Source organism: Cyprinodon tularosa, unplaced genomic scaffold (assembly GCF_016077235.1).
Source record: "Cyprinodon tularosa strain WSP-4 unplaced genomic scaffold, ASM1607723v1 ctg375, whole genome shotgun sequence".
Lineage (NCBI taxonomy): Eukaryota > Metazoa > Chordata > Actinopteri > Cyprinodontiformes > Cyprinodontidae > Cyprinodon > Cyprinodon tularosa.
Genome location: NW_024039091.1, coordinates 333351 through 346376, shown reverse-complemented (window position 1 = coordinate 346376; position 13026 = coordinate 333351). Strand labels below are relative to the sequence as shown.

Genomic DNA, 13026 nt, shown 5'->3' with positions numbered 1-13026 from the left:
CTTTCTATCAATTTCGTTTTTTCAAGATTGTTTATCAAATTACAAAAATAATCATAAGTAGATTTTTTCCCCCCAAAATATCTTGTATATTTAACTGTAATTTATTTTCTTGTAACCCTTCTCTCCATAGAATATTTATAACAAAACAACAAAACATGCTCCACCGTCTCCCCTTGATAACAAAAACCACAACCTCCTGTTCCCATTCTAAATAAGTTTCCATTTAACCCCGTGTTTCCGAAACTTAATCTAGATATAACCTCTTTTTTATTCCTTTCCGTTCTCCTCATTTCACCAATTTTCCTTTGAATACTATAAAGCCAACTTCCAGTTCTATGCTCTTCCCACAGCTTCTGCCATCTTTCCGTAACCTTTTGTTTAATAATAGATAAAAAATTTTCCTTACTGAATGGTATCAATATCATCCTTGTCACGTCAACTCCCGCAGCGGAGGAAAATAAAAAAAGGTAGAGGCTGTCTGTGAGCCTGTGAGCCTGCGGTCAGGGCAGCATGTGAGCCTGCGGTCAGGGCAGCATGTGAGCCTGCGAGCCTGCGCAAGGGGTTACAAATCGCGAAAATACACATACAAATCCTTCTACGCATTTGTGCATCTCACGCGGCAGAAGAGTAGCAAAAATCACGTGTGTAAAGAGAGCTAACCGAAAAAACCGCTTGACTTGTAACCAATGATTTGTCTGTATTTCTGGGTCTTGAAGCGAAAATACTTCAGACACAAGTGTCTCTGTGTGTGCTTACAGATTGATCTACACATTTGCAAGTCTCAGTACACATTTGCAGATCTGAATACAGATTTGTGGATTTTTTACAAATTTGCAAATCTCAGTACACATTTACAGATCTGAATACAGATTTGTGGATTTTTTACACATTTGCAAATCTCAGTACACATTTACAGATCTGAATCCAGATTTGTGGATTTTTTACACATTTGCAAATCTCAGTACACATTTGCAGATCTGAATACAGATTTGTGGATTTTTTACACATTTGCAAATCTCAGTACACATTTACAGATCTGAATACAGATTTGTGGATTTTTTACACATTTGCAAAACGGATTACGCACAAGTAGTTTTACACATTTGCAGATTGTTGTACAGACACACAAATCTCCTCACACATTTACAGATTTATTTACACATTTTCAAATCCCACTGCACACACACAAATCGAGATACAGACACACAACTCTCCACACACATTTGCAAATATTAAAGCTACCATTTTGGCCCCATATGAATGATGTTAACCAAAAGACGCATCAAAAAGATGCAGGATAAAAAATCTCCTTCTGTAAATGTTATCTGTTCCATTTATTAATCCAAAGGAAAGTTTTGGTAGTTAGGAGGACATAGGGGTCCATATGTCCTCCTAACTACAGAAGGTTGAAATTATTTATGTTTTAGTGATTTTATGAATATTTAAGTCCAAACCAAAATTATAAACAGTAGATCATTCTAACAATAATCCGGTTGAACTCTGCGGCTAAAGGAGCAATAATAAACCAGGCCGTAGGGGGCGCTGTTTACTTTGCTCGTATCTGTTTCTCCACTGTTCTCCTTCTGCTTCCGGTTATGGAGGTCTGCTGCTAGTGAGGCTTTTAAAACGCATCTGGGCTCCAGCAGAGGATACATTTAAACCGGAGGGACAAATTAGGAGATAATCAGACCAAAATAAGTGAAGGTAAGGCCGCTTTCACGCAGACTGCTCAATGTTTTAAGGGTAAAGCGGGTTTGAAGGTGAATCCTTATCGATCAAGGCCACAGGTGACGTTAGCATGCTAAGCTAGCACAACCAGCTGCGGACTATGGCGAATAAACAAGCGGCAGGTCGTCATTGGTTTTAGTTATAAACCGCGGACGGTTAGCAGTTGAAGGAGCAGAGACGAGCTAATGAGTTAGCATCGAGGAGTGGATGAGCTAAAGGCGGTGTGATGCGGAGCTGCAGCAGCACAGAGCGACCATCAGGTTCAGAGGTTAACAGGACTGTAGAATCAGTCAGGAAGGAACTTGGTCCTAAGCAGATCTGATACAAATGAGATGAACAAGCAGCCATCGGGGATGACGACATAACGCAGAGGTCACGCGTGGAGTGGGGCTGTGGTGATAAAGGGCAGTTTTCTGGGGGTCCAGAATGAAACGGCTACAGCATCTAAAAAGCTGAGGTCGCTCCTATAGTTCATTGTAAACATGATCAAAGCTCAGTCACAAGAAGATGAACATTAAATATTAATACAATTTAAACACTTAATGATTAATTAAATAACCTTTATTGATCTCACATTGGAGAAATTTATTTCTGCATTTAACCCATCCCCTTGGGGAGCAGTGTGGGGTTAAGGGTCTTGCTCAGGGACCCAGAGTGGCAGTCTGTGGGAGTGGGACTCAAACTCAGAACCTCGGGATCCCAAGCTCTATTTCCACCACTCAGAGTTTAAATAATCTGCCTTCACTTAAACGACTTGTAACTATATTTAAATTCATCCAGAGGGTTTCATCTGTTATTGGAATAACAGTTGGTTATTTATTTCTCCTGGAGGCATCATGGGTGAATTTTGGCTTAACTTGATGATCCAATAATTATTTTATAAACCTTCTATTCAATATTTAAATTCTCTATAGTAAAATCTCTCAGATGCAGGTTCTTTCATGTCTTTTAAATCCCTTTATTCTTATTCTATTGTTTAATCTATGGCATATTAAATATATACGTTATATATTTTTTTTGTCTGAATTTTATTTCTCAGTCTGTGAGGCGGTGCAGTTTGGGTTTAATGAGTCATGTCAAACAAACTTATCTTTATTTGCTTTGGACTTTGAAACTAAAGAATGGGAGGAATCCCACACTGACCTTAGAAATGTTACTTTATCCTGTTCTTACTGCTAACACTCATTATCTCAACATTTAGCATTAAATGTAAAGGTTTTTACTTCATATTTCTTGCTACTCAGATGAAATCCTAGCTCTTTTTTGTTTTAGTTCTTCCCGAATATTGGGCATAAATCAAAAATGTCTGCGACAAGCTAACTGCGACACACTGCTGCAGGGGGATAACCAGGCCTTAAGAGGGGCCTCCTTTATATGATTAATTGTAAGGTCCGTTAGAGCTTCTCAATGTTTAAGTTTTAAATTAATACTGAATGGATTAACTTTTAATTGGAAGAAAAAGTCTCCTTTTATCTTGAAATGATCATTAATATTAAAAGGGTGTAGAAAGCTCCAGAAATCGCTGCTCTGAGCCTGTTACTGTTCAGCAGTTTTTCATCTCAGTGGTTTTATAAAATTAAACAAGCCGACCTTTCTGTCTGTGGCTAAACTGTGCTGCTTCTGCACACCAATAACTCTTGAAAAATGACTTTGAATTGTGCTGCTGTGTTTTTAGATGCCTGTAGCTGTAGGTCCGTACGGCCAGACCCAGCCGAGCTGCTTTGATCGGGTCAAGATGGGCTTCATGATGGGGTTTGCAGTAGGAATGGCGGCAGGCGCCATGTTTGGTACCTTCTCTTGTCTCAGGTAAGTCTGGGCCAGAACTGAACCCCAAGAGAAGATGACATTTATTTAGAAAAAGGCACAGATCATCATAATCTGTTAAAATTTTCTCTGCTGTTTATTATTTAGGATTAATTATGGTTTTCGTTTATTTTCCCTTTAAATCTAAACTAGACTTATTGTTTAACACGCCTGTAATTAGTTAAGTTAGTCAATTACTAATATAATAGGTTTTCCTCATGCATGATTTCTTAGCCCCACTGGAAAACCGGCACTGATCTAATGTCATTATTTACATAATTTATTTAACGTTGCTGTAGCTGAAGGAAGAACATTAACTGCTTTGAATCAAAGCTTTCTGATTAATGGAGTCTCCCCTTTAATTATGCTGACATTTGGTTAGGAAGTGAAACCAGGACTAAGTTAAACTCTTTGTATGTTTGCAGGATCGGTATGCGAGGCAGGGAGCTGATGGGAGGCGTGGGGAAGACCATGATGCAGAGCGGAGGGACTTTCGGCACCTTCATGGCCATCGGAATGGGCATCCGCTGCTGAGGACTTCCTCCCCTTTCCTCCAACAACTGTACAGCCATGGGACTTATCAAACCACAGCTCTCTGCCGGCTATCTGTCGCCTTCTCAACCCACACTCTAGTTTTTGTCAATAAAAGTTCAGGTTTGTCCAATCACCTCCAGAGAGAACGTGTCATGTTTTCTGACGAGGCCACAGAACCAGATCATCCAACGTAAGAAGGAACCAGAACTTATCACAGAGTTCTGGTCCATTACAGTTGAATTTAGAGCATGAATTGGATTCATTAAACAAGATTATGCTTCAAATCTATATATAAAAAAAAAAAAAAAAAATTTTCAAAGCTAGAAACAAAAGTTTGGTAGGAGCAACATTTCTACAAAGAAGTCTGAAAGTAAAGCTAGTCCAGGCTGTTACCTTGCGGCGCCGAGACGTCGGTTCCATCCAGCGGGTTAACGATGCCGGGGTAATCTTTACCAAACGACAGGTGTTTAATCAGATGCGTCATGTTGATCTGCAGCACAGCAGGAGGTGAGCAGAAAAAAACAGGTTTAAACTGAGCTGCTCAGTCAGAGGCAAACATCTTCAGGCTCCTCATTTCCTTCTACATTAACTGAAGTTTAATTTTATCAATAAAAACCTCCTGATTGAAGAAAAAAATATCTCACTATTACAGAATCACACAAATAGGAAACTTACATTATCTAGTCCAAAGCTCTGCAGGTCATGGACTGGAAAAAAAAAAAAGAATGAAACAATTATTAAAAATGATTCAAAAATATACAAAACCTTCATTAAAAGCCTAAAAAGAATCAAAATAAAGAAACATGTAGAATATTAACGAGCAGCTGAATTCTAAGGGAAAACATGGATCTTTAACGCGTTCCCCTTGGAGAGGCTTTCAGCATCATGTCGTTCAATCCTTCTGCCAAAGTAGTTTGACCAACAGAACAGTTTTAAATGGAAGAAAAAGTTTACTAAGAGTTAATCTGCAGAAACTGAAATCTGTAAATTTTATCCCCTAATATTTACATTGAAGCAGAAATTTTCCACTTTCTTTGCTCTGCAATAGCATCAGGTTTGACATGTTTATAATTCAATAAAATAAGTGCAAATTTAAATATTTTACCTTATTTTGTCGTATTCAAAAACACTGCTAGAATCTGTAGCATGTTTTTATTTCATGAATTATCTTTATATACACTCACCGGCCACTTTATTAGGTACACCTGTCCAACTGCTCGTTAACACTTAATTTCTAAGCAGCCAATCACATGGCGGCAACTCAGTGCATTTAGGCATGTAGACATGGTCAAGACAATCTCCTGCAGTCCAAACCGAGCATCAGTATGGGGAAGAAAGGTGATTTGAGTGACTTTGAACGTGGCATGATTGTTGGTGCCAGAAGGGCTGGTCTGAGTATTTCAGAAACTGCTGATCTACTGGGATTTTCACGCACAACCATCTCTAGGGTTTACAGAGAATGGTCCGAGAAAGAAAAAACATCCAGTGAGCGGCAGTTCTGTGGGCGGAAATGCCTTGTTGATGCCAGAGGTCAGAGGAGAATGGCCTGACTGGTTCGAGCTGATAGAAGGGCAACAGTGACTCAAATAACCACCCGTTACAACCAAGGTGGGCAGAAGAGCATCTCTGAACGCACAGTACGTCGAACTTTGAGGCAGATGAGCTACAGCAGCAGAAGACCACACCGGGTGCCACTCCTTTCAGCTAAGAACAGGAAACTGAGGCTACAATTTGCACAAGCTCATCGAAATTGGACAATAGAAGATTGGAAAAACGTTGCCTGGTCTGATGAGTCTCGATTTCTGCTGCGACATTCGGATGGTAGGGTCAGTATTTGGCGTCTACAACATGAAAGCATGGATCCATCCTGCCTTGTATCAACGATTCAGGCTGGTGGTGGTGGTGTCATGGTGTGGGGAATATTTTCTTGGCACTCTTTGGGCCCCTTGGTACCAATTGAGCATTGTTGCAACGCCACAGCCTACCTGAGTATTGTTGCTGACCATGTCCATCCCTTTATGACCACAATGTACCCAACTTCTGATGGCTACTTTCAGCAGGATAATGCGCCATGTCATAAAGCTGGAATCATCTCAGACTGGTTTCTTGAACATGACAATGAGTTCACTGTACTCAAATGGCCTCCACAGTCACCAGATCTCAATCCAATAGAGCATCTTTGGGATGTGGTGGAACGGGAGATTCGCATCATGGATGTGCAGCCGACAAATCTGCGGCAACTGTGTGATGCCATCATGTCAATATGGACCAAACTCCCTGAGGAATGCTTCCAGCACCTTGTTGAATCTATGCCATGAAGAACTGAGGCAGTTCTGAAGGCAAAAGGGGGTCCAACCCGTTACTAGCATTGGGTACCTAAAAAAGTGGCCGGTGAGTGTGTATATATATATATATATATATATATATATATATATATATATATATATATTATAGATCAAAGGAAGCCTGACCATCTGTAGAACAGAAGAAACTGACAGAAAATCAGCTTTACAGCTTTTTTTTGTAACATTTAAGCCAAATGAAGCTTTAGAAGAATTAATTTAAAGCAGAGGTTTGAAAACTGCAGCGGTTTGATCATCCGTCACTGATTGAAGATGATGGAAACATTAAACAGGCGGTCAGACGGCGGCTGATGGATTATTTCTCAGTAGATCAGCGCAGGATCTCCTCAAGCTCCACGGAAGTTAGACCGGAGAATTCTGCCCCGCTGCTGAAGCGCAGCGGGGCAGAGACGGAGGATCTGGGATTTTGGGGTAAATCTGCTCCCCAACTTCTGAAAAAAGGCCGATGTGGCTAAAATAATCACATCCTTAGAGGAGCCCAGTGAAGCTTCTGTCATCTGAACCATTTAAACCATCAGGACTTTATCAAAGGAGCATCAACCTTCTACCTTCAGCACATTTAAAATCTTTCAGTAACGTTAAGTTCACAACTTCAGGCCGATTTTAACAAACTAACAAAGGAGGAAAATCAAGATAAGCTTAACTGAAGATTTGCTTAAAGTTAAAAGTTTGTGTGAGAAAAGAGAATCTGATGAAATTAAAATGCAGATGACATCACATCCTGTCCGTCTATTAGAGTTAAATCAACAAGCCGCTGAATGAAGGAACCAGTTCAGATTTGTTAGGATGAAAACCAAACACAATTTAACATCTATTAAACATCAGAGAGTCTTTGTGTTTTTTTATCAAAGAACAGTAAACTTATCTAGCCTGGGTGCCAGTCCGAACTTAGTCCCGCCCACAAGGTTTGAGTTCGGGGAAGTTCGGTCTGGCTCTGCTCCATAGTAGCGCGAGTATTATCGCCCACTGTCAGGCGATCCAATCAAATTGTCAGGGCGGGCTTTATACGATGATGGACAGATGATCAACAGTAACGTAATCAACCACGTGACCAAAGCGCGCATGGGTGACAACAACAATGGCTGCCGCTGGAGAGTTTGGGTGAGTAGATTCTGCTATTAGGTCTGTTCTAGAAGATATCGACAGCAAATTAATTTTAAAAGAGGAACAGAGAAACGCGATCAAGTCTCATCTTCTTATTATAGGTGTGCAACTGCATACTTTGATTTTTGTTGACAACAACTATGCCTCACTTAACATACGTCACGCACTCCGTTGCTCTTATTGGTTGTAGGTCTGTCCAATTGAGTGCAGAGGCATTTTTTTTCCTGGTTCGTTCAAAACACGCCCCATAATCACAGCTCTATGGAGCAGTATCAGACTCATATTCTGACAAGAATTGAGTAGGACTACGTCAGGCTAAAACTTATCAGAAACTGAGGCAAAAGATCTAAACAAATCAGATACGTTTAAATTTTTATGCTGGAGCTTTTATCTATGGAGGACCAGCTCTGCCATATTTAAAAATAAATACATAAAAAAATAAATGCTCCATAAATGAATAAGCATACAATTAATTGCCCCCAAAAATACAATAAATACATTTATTGAGCTGAGATATTAACTTAGAAACTTCAACACCTTAAAGCTCCTCCCGTCACACCGAGGACACTTTATTCACACAAATACTTTCACACATACTACATGCATTCAAAGTCACATATCTGCAAAGGAAGATGGACTTACTTTCCACAGCGTGAACTGCAGAAAGAAGAGAAAAGAGTCACAAGAATAGTGCAGCAGACAACAAACCACGACGTGCGAAAGAGAGAGAGAGAGGAGGCTGAAGGTGGAGCTGCACAGCTTTTCCCTTTAACTCTGATAAAAAGGTTTTCAGACATTTCTACACAGATTCACTGAGAATCAAATCAGTCAATCACCTCAAGAGTTGGTTAAATTGAAAAAAAAAACGATTTTACATCATATCAAGAAAAAATAATCTATGAGATTAACTACAAGTACTGTGCAGCTCGACCCACAGATTTTAAATGGAAGACATTGCTCTGGGACAGGAGGTGTTTTGGTCTGAATGAGTAGGAGGTTCTATTAGGAAGGAACTCCTGATGTGATTCTCATCTAATTTCTGCTGCAAAGACTTAAAATATAAATGAGAGCAACGAATGGAAAAATGTTCAGAGCACAGCATGCATGCATGTTTTGGCACAGGAAACTAAAACCAGTGCAGGGGATCCAGATTTAATCCCAGCTAAGACCTGCAGCCAATCCCGGTTAAAATCCCATCACAGGGGAGATTTTGAACAGATACCAACATTTGTTTGGGTTCTAGTTTTAATTTCCTGCTCTGATTTAAAGCTACAGGAGGATTGTTGGTGCGTTTCTGCAGCAGCTTTGGAGATGAAAGATGGAATAATCTGCTGTGACTTCAGTGCTCTCCTAGTGACAGGATTACAGTGGTTACCAGTGGTTTTAGATCATTTTAAAACAAAATGTTTGTTTTTCTGTCTGATCAGGTTTCCAGATAGATTTTTAAAGCAGCTCCTTACAGGCAAAGATGGCCTCTATGGAGCCACTGCAGAACTGGGTCCAACAGGTTGGAGCTATTCAGAGTTTTAACAACATTAATCGTGATTAATTCAGGGTTTATACAGGAATGAGTAACTAAAGTAAATTTAATGCTCTTAGAAATAATTTTAATGCCATCATAAAGTACCCATAATAAATATAAATATATATATATATATTTATTTATACACAACTTTTTATAGTCCCTTACTATTACTTTTTAGTTGAACATACACCTGTAATAATATTTATATCCTGCATAGCACGTCTGGATAGATGCCATATGGCCTATGGATGAAAGTGCAATGACAAAGTTGAATTCTAATATATATATATCTCAACTTATATATAACAGGGTAAAATCCTTCGTCATCTTTACCTTCGACAAGCAGCAGCCATGTCCCAAATTCCTTGTTTTCCTTTTTCCCGTTCATCTAGCTTTAAAATATATCGCAATATAATATATCTGACGAAATTTTACTTTTATTTTTTTAAATAAAGCATTTTAAAAGGCATTTTTAATAGTACTATATCACATTTTCTGAATTTAAAGCCAATTAAGGCCTTAATATAAGAGATAATAATTTAATGATTTTTAATGACCTGCGGAAACCCTGTAATTGATTATTGAAATAATCGTCAACTAATTCAATAATTGATTACCATAATCGTTAACGGGAGAATAGAAATTCTAGACATACCTTTAGCTGACAGAATGACCCACTTAGAGCAGTAATTATACCAAAATTGTGAAAATAAATCTATAAATATTTAGCATTTAAGATTAAGATTATCATTCTGCTCTATAATCCAGAACTCCACCAACTGAAATTTTTTTATTTCACCTGGTTTAATTTTGTATAAAATCTTTGGCAATCCAATTATTAATAGGTGAATAAAAAAAAAATAACCAACAGATTAATTGATTATGAAAATAATCCTTAGTTGCAGCTCTAATCCATGCTTAATGTCCGTCTTTCTCGCTGTCGTTCTGTCTCGTACCACTCGCGGTAGAAGTCTGCTTCCGGAGGATCTCCGCATTCCCGCGCGCGCGGCTACCGTACTTGTGTGTTGAAGTAAATGTGACGTCAACATGGCGGATGGTAAAATCCGTAGGTTTAGGTATTACTCTAGTGGCCGTTAGGTGTAAAAGTCCATAGATAAGCCGCAAGGTCGAAAAATGGGGGAAAAGTCGCGGCTTATAGTTTGAAAATTACGGTAGATGAGAAGCAAGGAGAGAGAAGGAAATTCAAGCCCCCTCCTCCATCAATCAATCATTCTGTAATCTGTGGTGGACAGTTTGATCTACTCTGCCATTAACTGCTGGATTAACAGCATCGAGCAAATTCCTGAAAGAAAAAACCCTCAACTGATAAAGAAGGCCAGCTCTGAAGTCAACATCTGATAAAAAGGCAGCATTAACAGCGGAGGGTGAAACCCTGCTGGGATTTTATGCTGCTCTATGATCACTGTTAGCCTGTTCAGGGCAGGATGGTGGCGATGGATGAAAGAATGTATGGTGAACATTTTAGGACATCCTCAGGCCTTGAGTTATTAGGTTTCAGGGAGAAAAAACAACCTTTTCGTTCTCTTGTCTTAGGAATTTATGTCTGAGGTGTGAAAAGAGAGAGCTTTTATTCTCATGCACCTCGCTCTTCTAGCGGGTCAAACTTCACGATTCGTTTTTCAACTCATTGACTGTTATTTTTCAGTGAATGAGGTTTTAATAGGAATAGGTGGAGTGCAACTTTTCTACTTCTGTATTTGCTGTTGTTTCTCAAAAAAAAAAAAAGCATAACGTTATTGCAGCTTTCATTGATTTATTTCAAATTTGAAACATTGTCTAGTCTGTAGGGTGTGAAGAAAAAAAACAATTAATCGAATCGTATCGTGGTTTATTCCTGAGTATCGAAAATAATCGAATCGCTGGGTCAGAAAATTGATACTGAATGGAATCGCCATGATAGGTGTGATTTACACCCCTAGTATTTACCCTTAATTTCGGCGGGTGAATTAGATGATTTGCAAACGGAATGAGTATTTTTGCTTTTAAAATAAGATATTTAGATAAAATGCACTTGAAATAAGACAATGCAATTGTGTAAATTGTCTTGTTCCATTGGCAAAATGTCTCTTTAACCTTCTCAATTCAAGAACAAATGCACTTATTTTAAGAAAACATGACTTATCTAGATTTAGATTTTTTTTCCAGTGTGGAGAACAATTCTATTCCCGCTCCGCATCAAAGTCTGTCCCAAAGACCCCCCCAACCCCCGTACCACCCCCCCACCCCCCATCCCCGACTCCCAAGACTCCTTAAAATCCGATAAATGTCTCCCTCTTTTTTGATTTGAAGCGTGGAAGTGGAATATCCCAGCATTTCCCATGATTCATTGCAAGTTAAACAAGACCGGCAGCGCTCGGACATCAATTACACTATATATATATATATATATATATATTAGGGATGGGACGATTTATGAAAACCGTCAGAATCGTTCGGTTCGACTGTCTCGGTTCGGTTCGCGTGTGTTTCGTTCGGTTCGCGCGCTGCTCCTTTTTCTCATAGAGGAAGCGTTTACACTCCAGAGCAGAAGGTGGCGGTACTGCGACCAAAGCCAACCGCCAGTAGTAAACAAGAAGAAGAAGAAGCAAAGCAGCTTAGCGTGTGTAGCAGGGGGAAAAAATCAGTTGTTGTGGAGAATTGTGTGGGTATGGCGAGTGGGAAAGAACAGCAGTTGGAAGACGCGCCAGCAGCACTTTATAGGTCTGCTGTATGGGAGCGCTTTGCATTTAGAGTGACCTACGATGACAGCGGAAAGAAAGTTGTGGATAAAAGTGCAACAGTGTGCAAGCATTGTGCAACACGTTTTGTTTATGCTAACAGCAACATGTCATGCTAACCCCGAAATCCCTCATACTCCGTCAGCAACCCCCGCTGCGCTCCAGACCGGCTGCTCAAAGCAAAGCCTACAGCCCCCACTGTGGCTTCGTCTGCTCCCCTCTGAGTTCCTTGGAGATGGTAGAGAGCATGTAACCTGACAACAGCCAGATGCATGCTCTCTAACCTGGAAGCTCTCAGGTTAGAGAGCATGCACCAGATGATTAAATTCAAAGCAGCAAAACATACGGAAATGATCCAGGGTTTCCGCGGATCATTTAAAATAATTACAATCCATTATTTTTGGGGGGATTTTTTCATTAATTTCATAATTTTTTATGGAATTTCGGTGTAACAATCAACATGTATCGAATCGAACCGAACCGTGGATTTTGTGAATCATTCCACCCCTAATATATATATATATATATATATATATATATATATATATATATATATATATATATATATATATATAGTATACACTTTGTGTAACCCAAAATATATATTTTTTTTATGTCTATTATGTGCTTGGTTGGTCAAGATTTCAAAGATTTCCATCCGTTTCATGAGACCAAAGACCTGATGAGATTCTTCCTAAGACCTGAGAACCATCGTTGACTGTGGCAGCAGCAGGAAACAGCTCTGTTATCAATTTTTATGACACTAATCTTTATTTTATGACCTAAGGTTCAGTTTAGAGCAAAGGGAGAAGCATGCAATCATCCAGCATTAGCAGCGACCTTCAGCTCATCCCTTTGAGAGGAAAACGTGGAGAAAGAGAAGTTTGTATGCAGTTTAAGGTTTTCCTGTTAGAGCTGATTCTACTGAGAAATAATCCATCAGCCGCCGTCTGACCGACGGTTTAATGTTTCCATCATCTTCAATCAGTGACGGATGATCAAACCGCTGCAGTTTTCAAACCTCTGCTTTAAATAAATCTAAAGCTGACGGAGACGGAGGAATCTGAGGTTTAGAACCTGAGGGTGTCCTAAAATCTACATCATATGAATGAAGATGGATTAATGATCAACATGAGGATTAATCAAGTTTAAAAACACCCTTTATTGTGGTTGTCTTGCTATGCTATATAGAATAAACATTAAAATTTTCCCTAATTTTGTTTTAAAGAAA

The 13026-nt window shown here is 39.3% G+C and overlaps 2 protein-coding genes across 3 annotated transcripts in view; one reads left to right on the top strand and one right to left on the bottom strand.

Annotated features, from left to right (window-relative positions):
- The window catches only part of ergic3 (ERGIC and golgi 3), a 31691-nt gene that overhangs the window by 8011 nt on the left and 10654 nt on the right, over positions 1 to 13026 (bottom strand). Inside the window, exons 8-10 of one of the 2 annotated variants that reach the window (XM_038296703.1) lie at positions 8175 to 8189; positions 4741 to 4772; positions 4459 to 4555 (exon numbers count right to left, since the gene is read on the bottom strand). In XM_038296703.1, coding sequence (XP_038152631.1) covers positions 4459 to 4555; positions 4741 to 4772; positions 8175 to 8189 — 144 coding nt within the window. The remainder of the gene's footprint in view (positions 1 to 4458; positions 4556 to 4740; positions 4773 to 8174; positions 8190 to 13026) is intronic. The other variant, XM_038296704.1, reaches the window with a different exon arrangement.
- romo1 (reactive oxygen species modulator 1) lies at positions 1547 to 4202 on the top strand. The gene is made up of 3 exons (XM_038296705.1): positions 1547 to 1704; positions 3404 to 3534; positions 3957 to 4202. The coding sequence occupies exons 2-3, from the start codon at positions 3404 to 3406 to the stop codon at positions 4063 to 4065; spliced, it is 240 nt and encodes a 79-aa protein (XP_038152633.1). The 5' UTR covers positions 1547 to 1704; the 3' UTR covers positions 4066 to 4202.

What these genes read in the sequence shown, in the direction of transcription:
- romo1 (XM_038296705.1), top strand. Translation starts at nt 3,404, where the DNA reads ATGCCTGTAGCTGTAGGTCCGTACGGCCAGACCCAGCCGAGCTGCTTT. An exon ending in GGTACCTTCTCTTGTCTCAG is followed by an intron (nt 3,535 to 3,956) that starts GTAAGTCTGGGC and finishes GTATGTTTGCAG; the next exon opens with GATCGGTATGCGAGGCAGGG.